Source organism: Nomascus leucogenys, chromosome 15 (assembly GCF_006542625.1).
Source record: "Nomascus leucogenys isolate Asia chromosome 15, Asia_NLE_v1, whole genome shotgun sequence".
Lineage (NCBI taxonomy): Eukaryota > Metazoa > Chordata > Mammalia > Primates > Hylobatidae > Nomascus > Nomascus leucogenys.
Window position 1 is genome coordinate 67,183,876 of NC_044395.1, and position 19,216 is coordinate 67,203,091.

At 41.8% G+C, this 19,216-nt stretch overlaps 1 protein-coding gene across 1 annotated transcript; it reads right to left on the reverse strand.

Annotated features, from left to right (window-relative positions):
• Positions 1–16,953: 16,953 nt before the first annotated feature.
• CAVIN3 (caveolae associated protein 3) lies at positions 16,954–18,543 on the reverse strand. The gene is made up of 2 exons (XM_003254854.3): positions 18,090–18,543; positions 16,954–17,572 (listed from the first exon to the last, which is right to left on the reverse strand). The coding sequence occupies exons 1-2, from the start codon at positions 18,471–18,473 to the stop codon at positions 17,171–17,173; spliced, it is 786 nt and encodes a 261-aa protein (XP_003254902.1). The 5' UTR covers positions 18,474–18,543; the 3' UTR covers positions 16,954–17,170.
• Between the last annotated feature and the right edge of the window lie 673 nt (positions 18,544–19,216).

Genomic DNA, 19,216 nt, shown 5'->3' on the forward strand with positions numbered 1-19,216 from the left:
CCAGAGGCAATAGTTAAGTTGTACACACAGAAAAGACCCAAATTTGGGGATGTCGCTTCCTGATCATTTTTGTTCTTTTTTGTAACTGTGCCACCCAAGTGAGCAATGAGAAATATACTAGAAACCCAAGGCTGTCCACATGGCAAGATCTGATCTGAGTTCCATTGCAATGTTGTTCAAAGGTGATTTGTTTTCCAGGGTTGTAGTCTCTTACAGCCATAGGGGGATGGAGGAGAACAACCACTGAACTCAAAGGCAGCCCTGGTTCCTTTGATCACTGCAAAGCCATCTAGGAAGTAGCTCTTGACAGATACTTCCCTTCCTGGAAGGCATGGCCTGCTAGATAACCCCTCACCTGCAGGCCAAATAGCACAGTATTTGGATAGAGAGGAGGCTCCATTAGAGGGGTGATAGAGGCAGCTCTCTTTCTGGTAAAAATTAAAGCTTATATAGGGCCATAAGGATGAATGGCAGCATAACATACTAAAAGAGGTCAGTGTCTTGTGTTTTATTTTCCTTATCTGCTCAGGGCTGTTGTTTTGAGAGCTGGCCCAGGACCCACATAATGCTGGCTCAGAGCCATATTAAAAGATGTGAGGAGTCTCTCCTTATTTTCCAGAAAAGCCTTAGCTTCTGTAAGCTTCAGGGAAGATTAAAGAGTCCATGAGGTAGCTGTTTAAGGTTTTGCCCATATGCCCAACAGCTTCCCACTGTAGATTGTGTTAGCCATCTCAATCCCCAACCCCCGACCTCGGATAATGGAAGTCCACAGGACATGTTGATGACCATTACCTGACCAGAAAAATGCTTTCTTTGTCCTCTGTTTAACTCTATTCTTTTTTTCTTTTTCTTTTTTGAGATGGAGTCTTGCTCTGTCACCCAGGCTGGAGTGCAGTGGCACAATCGCGGCTCACTGTAACATCTGCCTCCCAGGTTCAAGTGGCTCTCCTGCCTCAGCCTCCTGAGTAGCTGGGATTACAGGTGCCCACCACCTTGCCCAGCTAATTTTTGTATTTTTAGTAGAGATGTGGTTTCACCATGTTGGCCAGACTGGTCTCGAACCCCTGACCTCATGTGATCCGCCCACCTCAGCCTCCCAAAATACTGGGTTTACAGGCGTGAGCCACCGTGTCCGGCCTACCTCTATTCTTTCTAATAGTTCTTGTTAACTTTGATAACTTGTCTGCAATAAGCTTTGAATTACTGTAATGTTTGAAATGTACACTGGGAGAGTTCCTATATACAACTCAACATGCCATACCATGAGAATAATGATTTGTTTGGCTCTTCCCTAACCCATTAGAGTTGAACAAAATATTCGAGACTCGCTTCTGATTTTTTCAGGAGTCTCTGAATATCCCCTCTTGACCACCTTCTGGGGTATTAAATTAAACAGAAACAAAATTTATAGAAACATTCAACAGCCCTAATGATCTATAAGCTTTTGCCAGTGCTTAATCTGTTCCAGAGGTATATCTACCTCCTCAAATCTTTCTTAAGGGGCCCTAGGTACCACCCAGCTTCTCCTAAGCATTTTAGTACTTTTCCCTGTCACAGAAGCCTTCTCTGCCCCCTCCACTTTGTCCTGCCTAAGCTGAAGAAATCACCAAACCAGGCACTATGGACAGTGACTTGGCTGCACAGGTGCCCTTTCCATAACAATGATGTTCGTGAGAGGCATGACTCTTAAGCCGACATGAGTCTCTGGGACTTTAAATCCTCCTTGTTACTTTCAGACAAACTGCTGACAAGCCTGGTCAGCATGCACTGACCTGAATGCCCTTTTCTACATCATTAAACCCCTTTTTAACTTCCTGCTGTGGTGATGATGTGTATCTGCACTGGATCCACACTATGTTTCTTCCCCCTTTCTGTTTAATCACACCTAAATCAAAAGCAGAAAAATCACAGATAAAGCTAATTTGCATGCATATTAAATATTAAAATTCATATTAAAATTAATGACATGGTGTTATGGTGAGACCCCTTAATAACACTACCACGTGACAGTTTTCTATTTTCACTTACTATTGCTATTAACTTCGTGTTGACATCAGTTGTTCTCTACAGGTGAAAAGTGCATTTGATAGCAGCATATATATGTAAATAATTTACGAATGACAAAGTTTTTACAATTATTTTTAAAAATAAAGAACTAAACCCTCTAAAAAACTAATTTTTAAGATATCTCTGAAAAATACACAGATATATACATACTCCTACCCTTTTGTATCTTACCCTAAAAATTACTTTTTGCAAATAATCTTATATGCTTTCACTCCCTTTTATTTTGCTTTGCTGGTTGCTCTGATGTTATATGTTCACTGGTGCCTTTTTGGGGGAACATTCCAGAACCATGTTCTATTATACCACAGACACAGAAAGGTGTTCTGATAATGAGTACTAGTATTTTGGAAAATAAAACAAAAAACAAAATTTCACCACATCCTTGTGAAAATATTTCTACACATTCCTGGAGTTTGTCTGATGTACTATCATTGGCAAGGTAGAAGGTCATCCTAAATTAACTTTGCATCTTTTTCCATTATACACCATATGCAGAAGCATGAATTGTAGAGTCTTCACAAAAGAAATAGCTTGTTCTGTATTACAGGACTCCAGATTGAGTGAGGGATTCATCTTGACTAACAATAAATATTGTTACATTAATGCTTCAACAGTCTCTTATATTGAGTACTGTAGAGAAAGAGGCATAGAAAAGTTTATTACTAACTAAGAAAAAAAATAATAAACCCAACTTTCTCTTTACCAAACAATTTATCTGGAATTACAACCTGTATCGTTGCAGTGTTTTTATGAATTCTAGGCAATATCTTCTCTCTAACTTAAAAAATAAGTAAAACTAAAAAAAAAAAAAAAAAGAAAAAGAAGTGGTAAAACTTAAAGCTCCCCCATCTCACCCTTCATCACATGCTAGGAGAATATCTTTCACCAATTCTTAACTATAGATACCAAAGTAAGAAATAGTCTGTTTAACTGTCACATCAGGGATCACTCAAATGTTGAGGTTTACCAACCTCGGCAATATTGATATTTTGGATAGGCTAATTATTTGTCATAAGGTACTATCATGTGCATTGTAAGATGTTTAACAGCATCCCTGATGTCTGTCTACTAGCTGCCAGTTGTGACACTAAAAAGTGTCTCCAGACATTGGTAAATGTCCCCCCTGGGGTCGGTGGTGGAGGGGATGCCTGCAGTTGAGAACAACTGGTCTGGAGAAAAGACGGTAACTGACCTAGTTTAGATGGAGTGCATAGTGCTGGATCAGTTAGCTGTGAATCAAGGAGCAAGGATCAGTAAAGTACAGCATAATTCTATTTGAATCTACGTGGCTGCTCCTTTAAGCAGTGTTGAAAAGTCAGTCTGCTAAGTGAGTGTTTACCACACTGCGGAGATTCCCTCTAGGGTTTGGCTTTGCATCTTTGCTCTTTGTTGAAGTTGTGCTATGGTCTGAATGTTTGTGTCCCCCTAAAACTAATATGTTGAAATCTTAACAGACAAGGTGATGATATTACAAGATGGCACCTTTGGGAGGTGATTAGAGATTAGATCATGAGAATTAAAGGGATTAATGTCCTTATAAGAAAGGCCTAAGAGAGAGTCCACAGCCCTTCTACCATGTGAAGACATAGAGAAAAAGCACCATCTGTGAACCAGAGAGCAGGCCCTTGCCAGATGCTGGATCTGCCAGCATCTTGATTTTGGACTCCCCAGTCTCCAGAAGTATGAGAAATAAATTTCCGTTGTTTATAAGCTACTCAGTTATTGTATTTTCTTATAGTAGCCACAACCGACTAAAACATGCTATTAAGCTTTTTAATTTATTATATTTATTTTTAATTTTTGTCTGTAGTTACTTCTTGTTTTTGAAGTTTTTCCCCTGTTTTAGGTATTTCATTATCCTTACAGTTTTAGTATTCTGCTATCTTCAAGTAAGCTTTAAGTTGATTTTTGTTCAATCTGAGTTAGAATGTTGTTTTTTTCTATTTACTTTCCTCTCATTAGTATAACCTGAAATCTGCTAGGCAAAATGTGTGGGTTTTATTGTGTCTGTATTTCAGCAAGAAATAAAGGGTGGATGGTCATGACCATATATTTGAGGCTCACTTGTTTATAAACCTTGGAAGTCTAGGGCCAAGTTTAGCAGCTAGTTGAAAAGGATTAGAAGAACAAACCCCTCCCTATCATAAAGTCCAATGTATTTAACAGTCTGGCTGGGTAATTAATGCTTAAACATCAAAATGAGCCTGCTTGAAGTATTCTCTTAGATCCCCCAACCCACTGATCTAGAGAAAAGATCAAGATTTCAGCCCTTCCCTTAAGAGAAATGTTGCAAACTGAATTTGAGAAACTCAGAAGATAAATCCTAAAACATGAGAACTTTCTTTTGTAATAGAATGCTTGAAAGAGCTGAGAGCTGTCAGAGACATTGTGAGATCAGCAAGATTTCCCCTTTGAAATCTTGCATTCATCCCCAAACCTAGTTGGAGCAAGGGCAGAGAGGCCCCACTCTATAGCAGAATATCAAAGCACTGGCAATGGTAGAGTGGGAGAAAGCTTGAGGAACACAGATTCCTAGTGACAGAGCAAATTGCTCCCAGGAAGGTAAGCAAAGCACTCTGGGTGGTGGTGACAGTGTGACAGCAGTCATCTCAGAGTTGGGTGCAGTCAGGAACTTGAGTCTATCAAAGCACAAGAGGGACATCTACTTGTGCCTAGTAGAAAACACTTCATAGGCATCAATCCTCAACAAAGATGGAGGCACTAACACCTACCAGGAAACAGCCAATTATGAAAGAAGGATGATAAGCTCAGCCTGTTTTGGATGGACTGGGAATTAATGTATTTCCATCACTAATTGGTGATTTGGGGAGAAACAGAGGCTACAGAGGTAGATTTTATGGTTCAAAGAGGACATATCAATTCCATTTCTTTTACCTAAGGCATGCTTTTGGAAGGAACTTCTTCTTACTCAGGGGAGAGGAGAGGGGATGCTAAGTTATACACCAAGGGCCCACTATGAAGTGGAACAAGCATTTTATGACTTCTGAATACACATGTAGCATTACGAAGTTCTGAAAGATAAACTCAGTATGTCCTTACCCTCAGGGAGCTTACAATACAGTGAAGAATGGAACAATTGCACAAACAGAATATATAATAACAAATGTCATACAAGAATGCTACTTTGACTAAAAGGAAGAGAAGTTCATATGGTTTTAAAAATCAGGAATAGCATTCTGACCAACTGAGCATATAAAATAGATTCAAGTACAAACATTTAAGAGATAATTTCAGGAGCCCATATGAGAATCAATGAGATTCTATTCTAGGATAGTGGCAATGAAACAGACATGAAAGAATGGATTTGTGAAATGTATACCTAGCATCTTCAAGATTTGTTGACTAATTGCATATGGGAGATAACTGAGATGGGCAGAAAGGAAGCACTGGGAATTGGGACAATGGAGATAGGGTTAGCTAAAGTAACGAAGAAAAAGGGAAATTGGATGGAAGATGGCAAGCTTGCTTTTTGAGATGCTGCTGTAAATACAAGACACTGAGTATACAAGAGGCTGGTGATTATATAGGCTGAAACACTGCATACATAAGAAGTTGGTAATTATATAGAGTGTTGTCACCTCACCTTGTTTTCCCCTAGTGAGGACTCCTGTCTTTTGATTCTGTCTGTTCACAGTCACACCCCTGGTTTAAAGATACTCTGAGAAGCATAAGTATGTATGCCTTGAAAGCCAGTGCTTAGGACTCATACCATCACCACCGCCTCTACCCTGTCACCTCTTTATTTAGCCTTAGCTCCCTATGAGTAACTCAAATGCCTACGGTTTTATTTTCCTGCACGTGCTGGCGCTGACGTGATTGGGATGAGCCCGCTCAGCTGGAATGGAGGAGTACGCCATTATAAAGCTCTGTCAGGGGAGGAATGACTGACTGCAGCAACTCAGAGACTGTCTCTCCCTCTCTCTCAATCTCTCTCTCTCTCTCTTTCTTTTTTCTTTCTTTTCTTTTTTTTTTTTTTTTTCTTGCTTCTCAGCACAGTCTGACAGAACCTGATGTGGATGCTGGAAGGATAAAATTTACAGTCTCAAGACACGATTCTCTATAAATCAAATGAAGCATTTTTACTAAATTGAGTCTCTTCAACTCTTCTCTGAATTCTCCATATGTCAGCATAGAATTGCCTCAATCTTCCTTTCTCTACTCCTTTATGCTCATAAATTTTATTTTCACTTCTGACAGCTTTTATTTGCTTGGGTCTATTTTTCAATGTTGCTGAACATTTTTTGATATTTACTCTTTACTGTTTATAAAAGGAATATGTACTCATTGTAAACATAACTTGATTTGGAAATTAAGAAAAAAATATAAAGAAGAAAGTATGTGACCTAAACTCTCATCACTATTAACATTTTGATCCAGTCTTTTTCCTCTTATGCACATTTTAATTTTAAAACATAGTTGGAATCATACTATGTAAATTATTTTGTTTTCTGGTTTTGTAACCATTATATTATTAGAATTTTCTCACTTTATTAAAATTAGTTTAAATCATTTTTCATAGCTGCATGAAATTTTATGATTGTGGATGTTGTATTTTTCTTTATGATATTAGCTCTATGCTGATTGCGTAACTCTTTACGGTAAAAATTTCCTGGGCTATGCATGTGTCTATATGTAGCTAAAAGAGAAAAATGAAAGAATAAAAACCAAAATGACATAAAGAAAAAAATGACATAATTTTTTTTTTTTTTTTGAGACGGAGCTTCGCTCTTTTTGCCCAGGCTGCAGTGTAACGGTGCAACCTCTGCTCACTGCAACCTCCACCTCCCGGGTTCATGTGATTCTCCTGCCTCAGCCTCCAGAGTAGCTGAGACTACAGGCACGTGCCACCATGCCAAGCTAATGTTTTTAAATATATTATTAGTAGAGACAGAGTTTCACCATATTGGCCAGGCTAGTCTCGAACTCCTGAACTCAGGTGATCCACCCGCCTCGGCCTCCCAAAGTGCTGGGATTACAGGTGTGAGCTACTGCATCTGTCATGTTCTGCAAATTTTAAAAACAAATTCTATCAAATTAAAAAGTAATAGTTTCTACTTTATGTAAAATGTTCCTGCACATTTTACATAAAGTTGGCACGTAAAATGTTCCTGCACATTTTACATAAAGTTGGCATGTAAAATGTCAACTTTAAAATGAAGAAGATCTGAAATAATGAAGAATCTTAATTTAGCAAAAGAAATTGGATAGAAGTCAAGGTTTTGGACATGAAAGAGGGTGACAATGGAGATACGTATATTCTCCAAATTCACCAACCATCTCTAAAGGAATGGCAAATAAAAGACTGGAAACAAGTCAAAACATTGAAACTGTAAGTACTTATTCCTTTGCTGGTTGTAAATTGGTAATTTTAACTCTGATATTCTCTTTGAAATGTAAATATTTAATCTTTCCATCCATGGTGGAAAGGAATGTCTTCCAGAAGTAAGGAGTAAGGGGAGAGGAGATGTATTCTGACCTCAAAATTATGTGACAGTGTCTCCAAAATATATTTGCTTGAACAGATGTCTTCTAAGCAAATGTTATAAAATACTTAATTGGAGACATGAAGTTTCCATTCATAAACATAAGAAACTTATTTTTGAAACTTATTTTTGTTTATTTCCATAGGTTATTGGGGAAACAGGTGGTGTTTTGTTACATGAGTAAGTTCTTTAGTGGTGATTTGTGAGATTTTGGTGCACCCATCATCTAAGTAGTATACACTGCACCCTATTTGTAGTCTTTTATCCCTCACCCCCTTCCCTCCCTGTCCCCCTGAGTCCCCAAAGTCCATTGTGTCATTCTTAGGCCTTGCATCCTCATAGCTTAGCTTCCACTTATGAGTGAGGACTTACGATGTTTGATTTTCCATTCCTGAGTTACTGCACTTAGAATAATAGTCTCCAGTCTCATCCAGGTCGCTGCAAATGCCATTAACTCATTCGTTTTTATGGCTGAGTAGTATTCCATCATATATACACATATATATATATACACATACATATACATATGTGTATATATATATATGTATGTGTATATATATATGTCACAGTTTCTTTATCCACTTGTTGATTGATGGGCATTTGGGTTGGTGCCACATTTTTGCAATTGCGAATCGTGCTGCTATAAACATGCATATGCAAGTATGTTTTTTGTATAATGACTTCTTTTCCTCTGGGTAGATACCCAGTAGTGGGATTGATGGATCAAATGGCAGTTCTTTAAGGAATCGCCACACCATTTTCCATAGTGGTTGGACTAGTTTACATTCCCACCAGTAGTATAGAAGTGTTCCCTGTTCACCATATCCACACCAACATCTACTATTTTTTTGATTTTTTGATTATGGCCATTCTTGCAGGAGTAAGGTGGGATCACATTGTGAAACTTATTTATTGAAGATCGTGTTTTGACCAGAATAAATATGTGAATTATACATGTAAAAAATTGAAAAACTGTAAATCTTACCAGTTTCTGGTTAAATGTATGATTTGTCTGTGAAGACATTTAAAAAAACAACAACAACAACTATGAACTTTGTCTACTCCAGAATGATCTATGGTTTTCAAGTATACTGAAGGAAGATGGACTCTATTTGAGGAAAGTAAACTGCCACCATGAGTTAAAACATGTCTAAAGCCATGGCTTTTTATTTTTTTAATTTTTTTCCAGAATGGATTTTCCAAGAAACTTCACTTTCAGGGATAAGTAAGATCTTGACAGGCTGAATTAAGCAACACAGCAAGGAGAGAAAAAAAGATACCTAAAATGAAATATACCACATATAGTTTCTAGTGGGAGAAATGAGCATGGAGGGAGTCTTTTGAGCCAGTTCTGCCTTGAGACTGTGCTTCAGAATCAAGAAGGGGAAGAATCTATCACAATTCCCATTTTAGTAAAGTTTCTGCATGAGGTTTCTTAAGTTAATCTGTATAATTTTAAGTTTGGCAACTTTCATACTAAATGTTTTGTTTCAAATACAAAAATATAGCAGTAAAAGTATATAAAGTAATATATAATATAGTAAAACTGAAAGACATCATACCTCTCAATTTGGACATTTCCTTATTAGATGCTGCTAAGTAAAACAGAAAAATGTTTACTGGTGAAATAAGCTGTGTCTGGACCTTAATTTTTAAAGATGGCCACATGTTTTGTCTCTGGCTTATATAATCATGCAAATTATTATAAAGAATGCATTTGGGAATATGAAAAGGGCATATTTTAACCTATGCAAAGAGTGTTACCTTGGATGAGGTTATATTTTCCTTTAATTTTCAGAGAGGTTTTTGTTATGTTCAGATGATGTTGAAACCCTATTTGGATCCATATTCTATAAAATCAATTTTACGTTGCTTAAACAATTGGAGGAGGGAACATGATACATATTTATTATACTACACACAATGTTTGCTATACTCATGCATTCTTATGCATTTTTACCATGTTATAGAATATATCAGTTCTCCCTAAAGCCCAAAATGGGTATTCTTTTGTAATATGCTTGGATAAAGTAAAACTACGTTTTTAAAAAGAAATAAGAAGTTTCTAATGTTTTAAACAATAATATAATAAGCAAATGGTTTGATCTGAGAATATCTAATATTGGCTTATCAAAGATTGTGAAAGGACGTTGTATTAGAGTAAACAATAGTTGCTTTGAAAAAAGAAAAATAATTTGAAAGAGTTAAAGTAAGGAAGAATTTGAAGTTAACAACATCAGAATAAGGCTGGGCACGGGGCTCACAGCTGTAATCCCAACACTTTGAGAGGCCCAAGCAGGCAGATCACTTGAGGTCAGGAGTTCGAGACCATCCAGTATGGCAAAACTTAGTCTCTACTAAAAATACAAAAATTAGTTGGGTGTCCTGGTACGCACCTGTAATCCCAGCTACTTGGGAGGCTGAGGCAGGAGAATCGCTTGAACCTGGGAGGCGGAGGTTGCAGTGAGCCAAAATCGCGCCACTGCACTCCAGCCTGGGCAACAGAGTGAGACACTGTCTCGATTAAAAAGAAAAAAAAAATCAGAATAAACCCATGATTCTAGAAGACTCTGATTGTCATAAGAATATTTCAAGCAGCTGTTGATGTCACCCTGCCCACAATGGAAGCATGGGAAACAATCTATTCGATAATCAGACTTGGGTCTCTTATGCTGGTTTGCCACAGAAGGTATCACCAGATAACTTGGGCCAAGTATCAGAAAATCAAGATAAGTATGGAATAGACTGTTGTGACAAGAAAACAAGAATACCTTCATAGATGATTCAAGTATTTAAGAATAAAAAAGACAAAAAAGCTTAGTCTGTTTTGTGCTGCTATAACAGAATACCTGAGATTCAGTAGTTTATAAAGAACAGAAATTTATTTCTCACAGTTCTGGAGTCTATAAAGTCCAAGATCAAAGTTCTGGCATCTAGTGAGGACTTTCTTGTTATGTCCTCACATGGTGGAAGGCAGAAAGGGGTAAACCCACTCCCACAAGCACTTTTTATAGCAGCATTAATCCATTCATGAGGGCTGTGAAAATTGTCAAAATCAAAATGGAGTCACTTGTGTTAAAAACCCTGACAAATAGAGCTGAGGAAGGGTATGAAGGAGGGATTCTTTTGCATGAATTCTTGATATCACAAAAGACTTTGCAAAACCACAGCCTGCACAAAAGCCATCACAACCTTACACATAAAAAAAAATGCTTCTGGCCAGGCGCGGTGGCTCATGCCTGTAATCCCAGCACTTTGGGAGGCCGAGGTGGGCAGATCATCTGAGGTCAGGAGTTTGAGACCAGCCTGACCAACATGGAGAAACCCCACCACTACTAAAAATACAAAATTAGATGGGCATGGCGATGCATGCCTGTAATCTCAGCTACTCAGGAGGCTGAGGCAGGAGAATTGCTTGAACCCAGGAGGCAGAGGTTGCAGTGAGCTGAGATTGCACCATCGCACTCCAGTCTGGGCAAAAGAGCGAAACTCCATCTCAAAAATAATAATAATAATAATGCTTCTGAGAGGACATCTGCCTAGCAACTCTCTGTCCAATTTTGGACTGGCACCACCTTTGTTTTTAATCCTTGTAGTCAACAATAATTATCTCAAAACAGTTATATAATCCTCCTCATTTTTGCTTTAAAAACCTTTGTCTTCCTTTACCTCCTTGAATATGTACATAATTTACTGTGGAAGACGTACATATTCCCGTTGTAATGCCTATTCACAAATAAACATCAATTTCTTCTAAAGACTCTTCCTCTCCATTTGTTATTTAGGTTGACAAGTCAGAGTTCTCACGACCTAAACAACTCCCATTAGGCCTCATTTCCCTCCCAAAACTGTTGCAATGGGGACTAAATTTCCAACACATGAATTTTTGGAGACACACTCAAATCATAGCAAAAAAAAAAAAAAAAACACGTTGAAAAGAGTTCCCATATACCAAAAAGTGACAGGTAAGCATCAGGAGAAAACCTACCAGCCAGCAATTGATACCAATTGAGTCTTTAAAAAGAGCCATGAGCGGGAACCCCCGGGGGGCGGAGCCTGCAGTGAGCCGAGACCGCGCCACTGCACTCCAGCCTGGGAGACAGCGAGACTCTGTCTCAAAAAAAAAAAAAAAAAAAAAAAAAAAAAAAAAAAAAAAAAAAGAGCCATGAATTCATAACTATTCTAAAAATGAGAGGTAGGAGAAGGGAAATCATACTAAAAAGTAAGATATGTATCTTTCAAATTCGCTTTTTAAAATTATGGAATAATGATCAAGTTAACTGAATCAAACATTCAGAGCGTTGGTCAACACAGATGTTAACAATTTCAAATGGTATGCAAACATAAGAAGGGTACATTTGTAATTTTTTTTAAGTTCAAGAGTATTAAAATACATTTTGACTAGCCAGATTTAGAGATATCTAAAGATTAGGGCAAAACAGATAGACTGTTAGGGAAAGTGGGTAAAGAAATAAGAATAAAACAGGCATGTAAATACACAAAGAATACAAGAAGTAATAATGATATCATAAAATTAATGCTACATTTAATAATCCACATTACTTTAGAATGGTCTAGTCCATGAGTCTCTGTGAAATAAAAGGAGTTGTTTAAATTGGGTTGGACTGCTCTGTCTTCATTCTATGTTGGAGAGAGGAAGATCTATAGAAGTCCAGAAACAATATGACTCATAATATGGGATCATCTCAAACCTGTCTTCTCTAACAAACCAGACTTCCTAACAAAATGTCCATGCTCAAGACACAGGTTATGGATTAAAGAAAATAACTATCAGAATAATTAAGCTCAATCTCATAGGACTGGGGGTAGGGGAAGATTGTTGGACTCCTGTTTTAAAATGACTGAATAAAGACTGTGTTTTCCACCATCATGTTAAAAATAATTCTAAAATAGAAAAGAGACCATGAATGCAAACTCTTCTGTCTTTGATAAAACTAAGAAACATCTGAAACCACAAGGATAGATGTCAAGACAGTACAGGACACTTTAGTGCTGGAAATGCTTGTGGAATAGACAGCATTCGAGTTCTCTTCAATGCTGAGGTTATATGATTCCTCTGCTCACAATAAAGGAAAATCAAAAGGACCTCTAGTGCTTAACTAGGGAAGAAATTTCCTACCAGGAATATATATATTTTTGCCCATGTAAAAGGCATGTCAAAGCAGAAAGTGGGCATATTAAGTTAGATTATCCTGCCCGTTACCTTTATCCAGTTTCTACTATTCTATTGCATTATACATAGTTTAAGATCTTATTTTGGCTTCCCATGTAGACTTTGTTGAAGGATGAAAAATGTTTTGAATAGCTAGCTAGACTATTCCAGTCACTTGGCCATTAGATTTCTTTGGGAAATTAGTGAATCCAGCAATCAAATTAATCAGTGTTTTCTGAGTGCAGTTATTGCAGATCAGCCCAATCTTGCTGGAATGCATGATAAATTTGCATTTCTGGCCTGAAGAGTTGAGAGCCAAAGTGAATTTTAATGATCCACTAATGTACCTTCCGCCTGTTTAAACAGCTGCCTAAATGCCACACATGCTGGATGACAAGTTGGCATTCTGTCATTGTCTCCACTTACTTTATTTTACTTTTTTAAAGGCAAGGTCTCATTCTGTCACCCAGGCTGGAGTATAGTGCCATGATCATAACTCACTGCAACCTTAAAATCCTGGGCTCAAGCAATCTTCCCACCTCAGCCTCCCAAGTAGCTAGGACTACAGGTGTGCCCCCATGCCCAGCTATTTTTTTTTAAAACTTTTTTGTAGAGACAGGGTTTCACCATGTTACCCAGGATGGTCTTGAACTCCTGGCCTCAAGCTATCCACTCACCTCAGCCTCCCAAAAGGCTAGGATTACAGGCATGAACCACTGCACCTGGCCATTAATATTTAACAATATTAATAATAATAACCAGCAGTGATAATGGAGAACATAATATAACAAAATGAGCTATTAAGAAATTTAACTAATTTTGTTTTAACTCGATTTTATTATTTGCTGTTATAGACAACTCAGGAAGAAATAAAAAGTAATATACCCTTCCCTTGCAAAATTAGTCAAGCCTTTGGGTTTCTAGGGGTCAAGAGGTTTTATATGGAAAATGCACACTTAGGTTCTTAATTCTAATTGTGGGTTGAAAGGGGAAAATTAAGTAGATTTCCAGGAATTTGGAAAAACAAGAATTGATTTTTCCTTGGGGACAGAGAACTGACCCTGCTCATACCAGTCCCATTGAGAAGGCCAAAAGTTGAAAGGGGCGCAGTCTAAGCACCAGGGTTGGGAGCCTGCAGGAGAAGGGTTGAATTTCCCCAGACCAAATGGAGCTACTGCAGAGCCACCCTCCATGGAAGGACCCCTGCCCCCCACATCTCCTCTACCGCTAACTGTCCCCAACATATTGCCGGTCAGGCCGACCTCGGGGTAATTAGAGGAGGCACCAGCTAGGACACTGGCTCCCCGACACTGACATCGTGTGGTCATAAGGAGCAAGGGCAGCAGAGACATGCAAAGGCTGAGAAATGGTGTGAGCCTCCTGGTACTGCACAGTCTCGAAAATGGGAAGATAACTAAAACTACTAATTATCAACTTCCCGGGCATGAGGGGGCTTAAACTCTTCTTATTGAGTCCATGAAAATAAAAATGTGACACCACTCAAACTAAAGGCTCAAGGAGTAATTCATACGTGTAACTCTGGTCGCAATATTACTCCCCAATGTCCTTATCGAAAGAACACCCCCACAAACCTTATCTGTATCCTTAGTCTGTTTTCTTTTTCTTCAGAGCTCATAACCAGAATGCCCTTGTGGTTCATGTGTTTACTTGTTTTATCTGACTTACATGTTTACTTATTTATTACCTGTCTCTTCCTACTGGAATTTAACTCTATAGAGGTATGGATCTTGTCTTTCTTATGTGCCACTGTATCCTCAGATTTTATTTTATTTACTTTATTTATTATTTATTTATTTTATTTTTTGAGACAGACTGTCGCCCTGCTGCCCAGGGTGGAGTGCAGTGGTGCAATCTGCAGCCTCTGCCCCCTAGACTTAAGCAATTCTGGTGCCTCAGCCTCCCAAGTAGCTGGGACTGCAGGTGTGCACCACATCTGACTAACTTTTTGTGTATTTTTAGTACAGATGGGGTTTCATCATGTTGGCCAGGCTGATCTCAAACTCCTGGACTCAAGTGATCTGCCCGCCTCAGCCTCCCAAAGTGCTGGGATTACAGATGTGAGCCACCACGCCTGGCAGTATTCTCAGATTTTAAAATAGCACCTGGAAGACCCTAAGAGTTCAGTAAGTATTTGTTGAATGAATGGACAAATGAATTATATACCTGAAGCTTATGGAGCAAAAACTATACTCCGGCACTGTGCTAGTCACTTGATTTATGTCACTTAATCTTTCCAACAACCTTAGTAGGGGGCTATAATTATCTCATTTTATATATAAGGGAACAAAGAACCCAAACTACCCACCGCTGAGCTCTACTGCCCCTCACCATTCCTGTTTTCCATCTCACTATTTACCATTTCCAGGAACAATTCCTTATATATCTCCCACTTTTCCTCCTTCAGGTTGGGTCATGCCCCTTCCCCATTAGCTCTCAAAATAACTTACATGTAACCATCATTCATTACAATTAATTGGTGATGGTATCTCCCTCTAAATCCTGAGTTCCCTGAGGTGTTCATGAGACCTAGCATAGGGCCTGGAACAAAGTAGGTATTAAAAACGTTGTTATATGATAGTGACTGAATGAAGGAGTAGGTGACTGTGCTCCCTATCCTTAACCACCACTCCCACTTCTAGTTTTTTTTTTTTTTGAAAGATGGTCTCATTCTGTCACCCAGGCTGGAGTGCGGTGGCATGATCTTGGCTTACTGCAACCCCTGCCTCCTGGGCTCAAGTGATCCTCCCACCTCAGCCCCCCAAGTAGCTGGGACTACAGGCACAAGCCACCACATCCAGCTAATGTTTGTAACTTTTGCAGAAATGGGGTTTCATCATTTTGCCAAGGCTGAATTCGAGCTCCCAAGGTCAAGTCCTCCACCCACCTTGGCCTCCCAAAGTGCTAAGATTACAGGCATGAGACACCGTGCCCAGCCCCTTCTGTAATATTCTTGCTTTACTGCTGCAGGGAACTCTCCTCAGCCCCTCAAGGTCTACCGTGTGCCAGACACAGTATTTGGTGTGGGAAATACAGACATGAATAAAACTGTCCCTACTGCAAGGGAGCCACAATCTAGTAGAATGGAGGGGGGCATAACCACAAACCCTCACAATCAGTGCAGTTAGCACTAGAGGTGTACAAGTGGTGCTTTGCGAGAAGGAAGAGAAATACCTGGCCCTGAAACAGGTGTGCTTTACTGAGTTTGGCAGGATAGCAGGGATGAGAGTGAGAGCACAGAGCTCAGTGTGACTCAATGGTAGCACAAGGGGAAGTGGTGAGAGATGAGGCTACAAAAATAGGCAGGGACCAGATCACAAAGGGCCTTGAAAATAATTATAAAAAGCTTGGTCTTTATTCTGAAGATAATGGGGAGACACTGAAATATTTGAATCAAGACGATGTGATGAGATTGGCAGTTCAAACACCAGTCAAGTGAAAGGCCCGAAATAAGGCAGCGGCTGTATTAGAAAAGTGGACAGATTGCAGAGGTAAAATCAATAGAATAGCTGTTTGCATGTGGGAGGGGGATGAGAGAAAGCCCTCGAGCAGACAAGGACTCCCAAGTTTCTCTGTGGATGATGGTACATCGATTTTTTTTGTCATCATTGGTAAAGAAAACACAAGAGGGGGAAATATTCTGAACCATACCTAGTAGGGCCTGCCACATAGTAGGTGTTCGATAAATAGCTGTTGAACGAAATGGAATTTAAAATGTAGAAGATACTCGCTACTTTTGAAGCACTTTTCAACTGCGGCTCAAGACAGTGGTATGGGGTGTATGCCGCTGGTAGGGGAGGTCTAGGCATGAATGTCAACCGAAAAGTACCCTGAGTAAAACGAGGGCCAAGAAAGGAATCCTGGAAAACTCAACTTTCAGGAAGTGCTAAAGAAAGAAAAGACTAAGAGGAAAACCATTAGTTGACACTGAGTAAGCACCTACAGCAAGGACTGTACTGGATGCTTAAAAAAAAAAAAAACAAAAACCTGCAACTGTGTGTTCCCATGAGGAAAGTGTTTAAAGAGCAAGTGGTCAGAAAGATATTTCTATGTGTCACTGGAGTCTAGAACCCAGGACTCCGTGGAAACTGGAGAAATCGTACAATGATTCCAGGTTCCAACATTTGTCTTATTCCTTGTAACTGCCTTCCCACATCCAACCGCTTCCCCATCCCTTCTCACGGAGTCTGGTTCGGGTGAAATTACTTTTATTGATGGTGACAGCAAGCAGGTGTGAGTGGCTGCACGTTTTTCAGAGGACACAGGACTGGGCTTAAGGAAGGGAGGGCCAGAGCGCCCGCCTTGGTGGATGCAGGATTCGCTCCTTATTAGGGCCTGAGTGCTACATTCTGAAAGGATTTATTTTGGAACAAGGCACAAGCACAGGGGAGGCAGGCAACACCAGCCCTCAGGCTGCACTCTCCATTTGGAGCAGAGCTTCTTCGGCAGCCCCAGGTCTCCCGGGATCTTCCTCGGTGTCCTGCGGAGGCTCTGGCTCCAGCGTGGGCTCCAGCGCAGGCTGGGCTTCGGGCTGGGCTTCAGCGCTCCGGCCAGGCCCAAGGCGAGGCGGCTTGACCGGGGTGGGCGGTGGCGCTGCAGGGCCTTTCCGGCCCGAAAGGGCCCTTCGGAGGCTCTGTACCTTCTGCAATCCGGTGCGCCGCAGCCGCTGGGCCCTGGACTCCACAGGCTCCTCGTCCGAGCTCTCTCCAGCTTCGGCCTCCAGCTGCTCTGGGCCCAGCTCGGACTGGTCCGCCGGGCCCAAGGGCTCTGGTGCCTTCTGGAAAGCGCTGGCTGGGACTTCACCCTCCTCCTGCATGTGACGGACACAGCACTGATCCTGGCAGCTCCTTACCCCCAGCAGCCCGAAACTCACTCCTTGATTATACAAGGGAAACCTTTTACCTCCGCAGCCAGAGTCTGGGAGGAAAGGCAGGCGTGGGAAGGTAAGGGGAGGGAAAGCTGCGTGCGAACTGCAAAAGCTGTAAAGTAGGTGAGGCCCGGTGAGGGGAGAGAAGAAGATAGTGCCCGCAGTCACCGAATGCCCTTTCAACCACCGTTATTTTAGGGATTGGCTGGGACTTAGACCAAACTCTGCGGACGTGGCCTGAGCTAGAGCAGGGCGGCCTTGGATTGGCCAGGCGGGGCTCAGGCGTGAGAGGGAGGGATGGGGCTGGGTCTTGGGAAGTGGGTGCGGCTCTGTGAGTCTGTCCCACAGCAACAGACGGCGGGAGGGGTCAGGAATGTGGGTGTGGTAGGTGGATGGAAGCGGGGAGCCCCCAGCTGGTGGCCCAAAGGCCCCGGATTGGGGACCGTTTGAGGTCACTGACCTTGAAGAGCAGAACGTGGAGCTTCCCGCGCGCCACCAGCAGCCCGTGGTTGGCCTCCAGCCGCTGCACCTGGGCTGCGCGGCGCACCGCGCGCTCTTGGGCGGCGTTGGCGTGCGAGCTCACGCGCTCCGCCTTGGCCAGCAGCTGCGCCAAGGTGTTGCTGGTGGTGTCGTGGCTGCGACTCAGAGCGCCCAGGCCGCTCTGGATGCGGCGCACGGACCCTGCCAGGCCTCCCTGCCTTCGAGCCAGGCCTCCCTGCCGCTCCCGCAGCGTCTCCAGCATGGAGGCCAGCTTCTCCAGCAGGGTCACCACCGTCACGGCGTGCACGGGACCCCCCGCCGGCGCCTCGGGCACAGGCCCCGGCACCAACGCACTCTCCCTCATGATCCCTGACCGCTCTGCTCCGTCTGCCTGCAACCGCTGGCTGCACTACGGTCAGGGGCCGCCTTTCCCTGGCTCCTCCCCAGCTCCAGCTGTGACTCAGGCAGGCGGAGTTGGCCTTCTGGGGCGGCGGGAGGGCGCGAGGGCGTGGGGATGTTGGCAGCGGGGTCTCTTGAAAGCGTTTCGCCTTCCGCTGCCCCGCGCCGGGAACCTGCTGGGAAGCCTGTTGGCCCCAAATCGGCCCCTTGCAAACCCTCTCACTCTGACTTTGAGTTACCCTCCTCCGCTCCAATTCCCTGGTGTGCCTGTTTCTGGTCTCCACTGCAAAGGGCGAGTCACGGAAATTTCTATTTCATGCATCTTAGTGGGTGCAGAAACTGTGTTGGCACGGCAGAGAGATAACCAGAGGGGCCTCCGTCGCCGTCCACTTTCGGCCTCCCACACCGGTGAAGATTGCATTTTTCGTGGCCCCCAGGCTGGACGCAGGCGACAGGGAGGCCCTGAAACATTCTGCTGACAGATCGCGAACTGTCAAGGCCCGAGGCCCCGCTTTGTGACTGGACAGGCTGCTCATTGTGGGCTGGCGGGCGGGGCATCCTCTGGTGTTTTCCTAATAGTCATCACCAGGGTTTAGCCGCAGGCTTCGTTTCCTGCTTCTCTATTTCGTCCTCTTGGGTAGCATTATCCTGTTTCTTTTCTCTACTTCTCTGCCCTCTCTTTCTTTGGGTTTCACTGGTAAATCTCAG

Excerpts from the sequence above, each read along its gene's own strand:
- CAVIN3 (XM_003254854.3), bottom strand. The coding sequence starts at position 18,473 with ATGAGGGAGAGTGCGTTGGTGCCGGGGCCTGTGCCCGAGGCGCCGGCG. Across the intron at positions 17,573-18,089 it reads TCCACGTTCTGCTCTTCAAG|GAGGAGGGTGAAGTCCCAGC; the intron begins GTCAGTGACCTC and ends CGTCACATGCAG.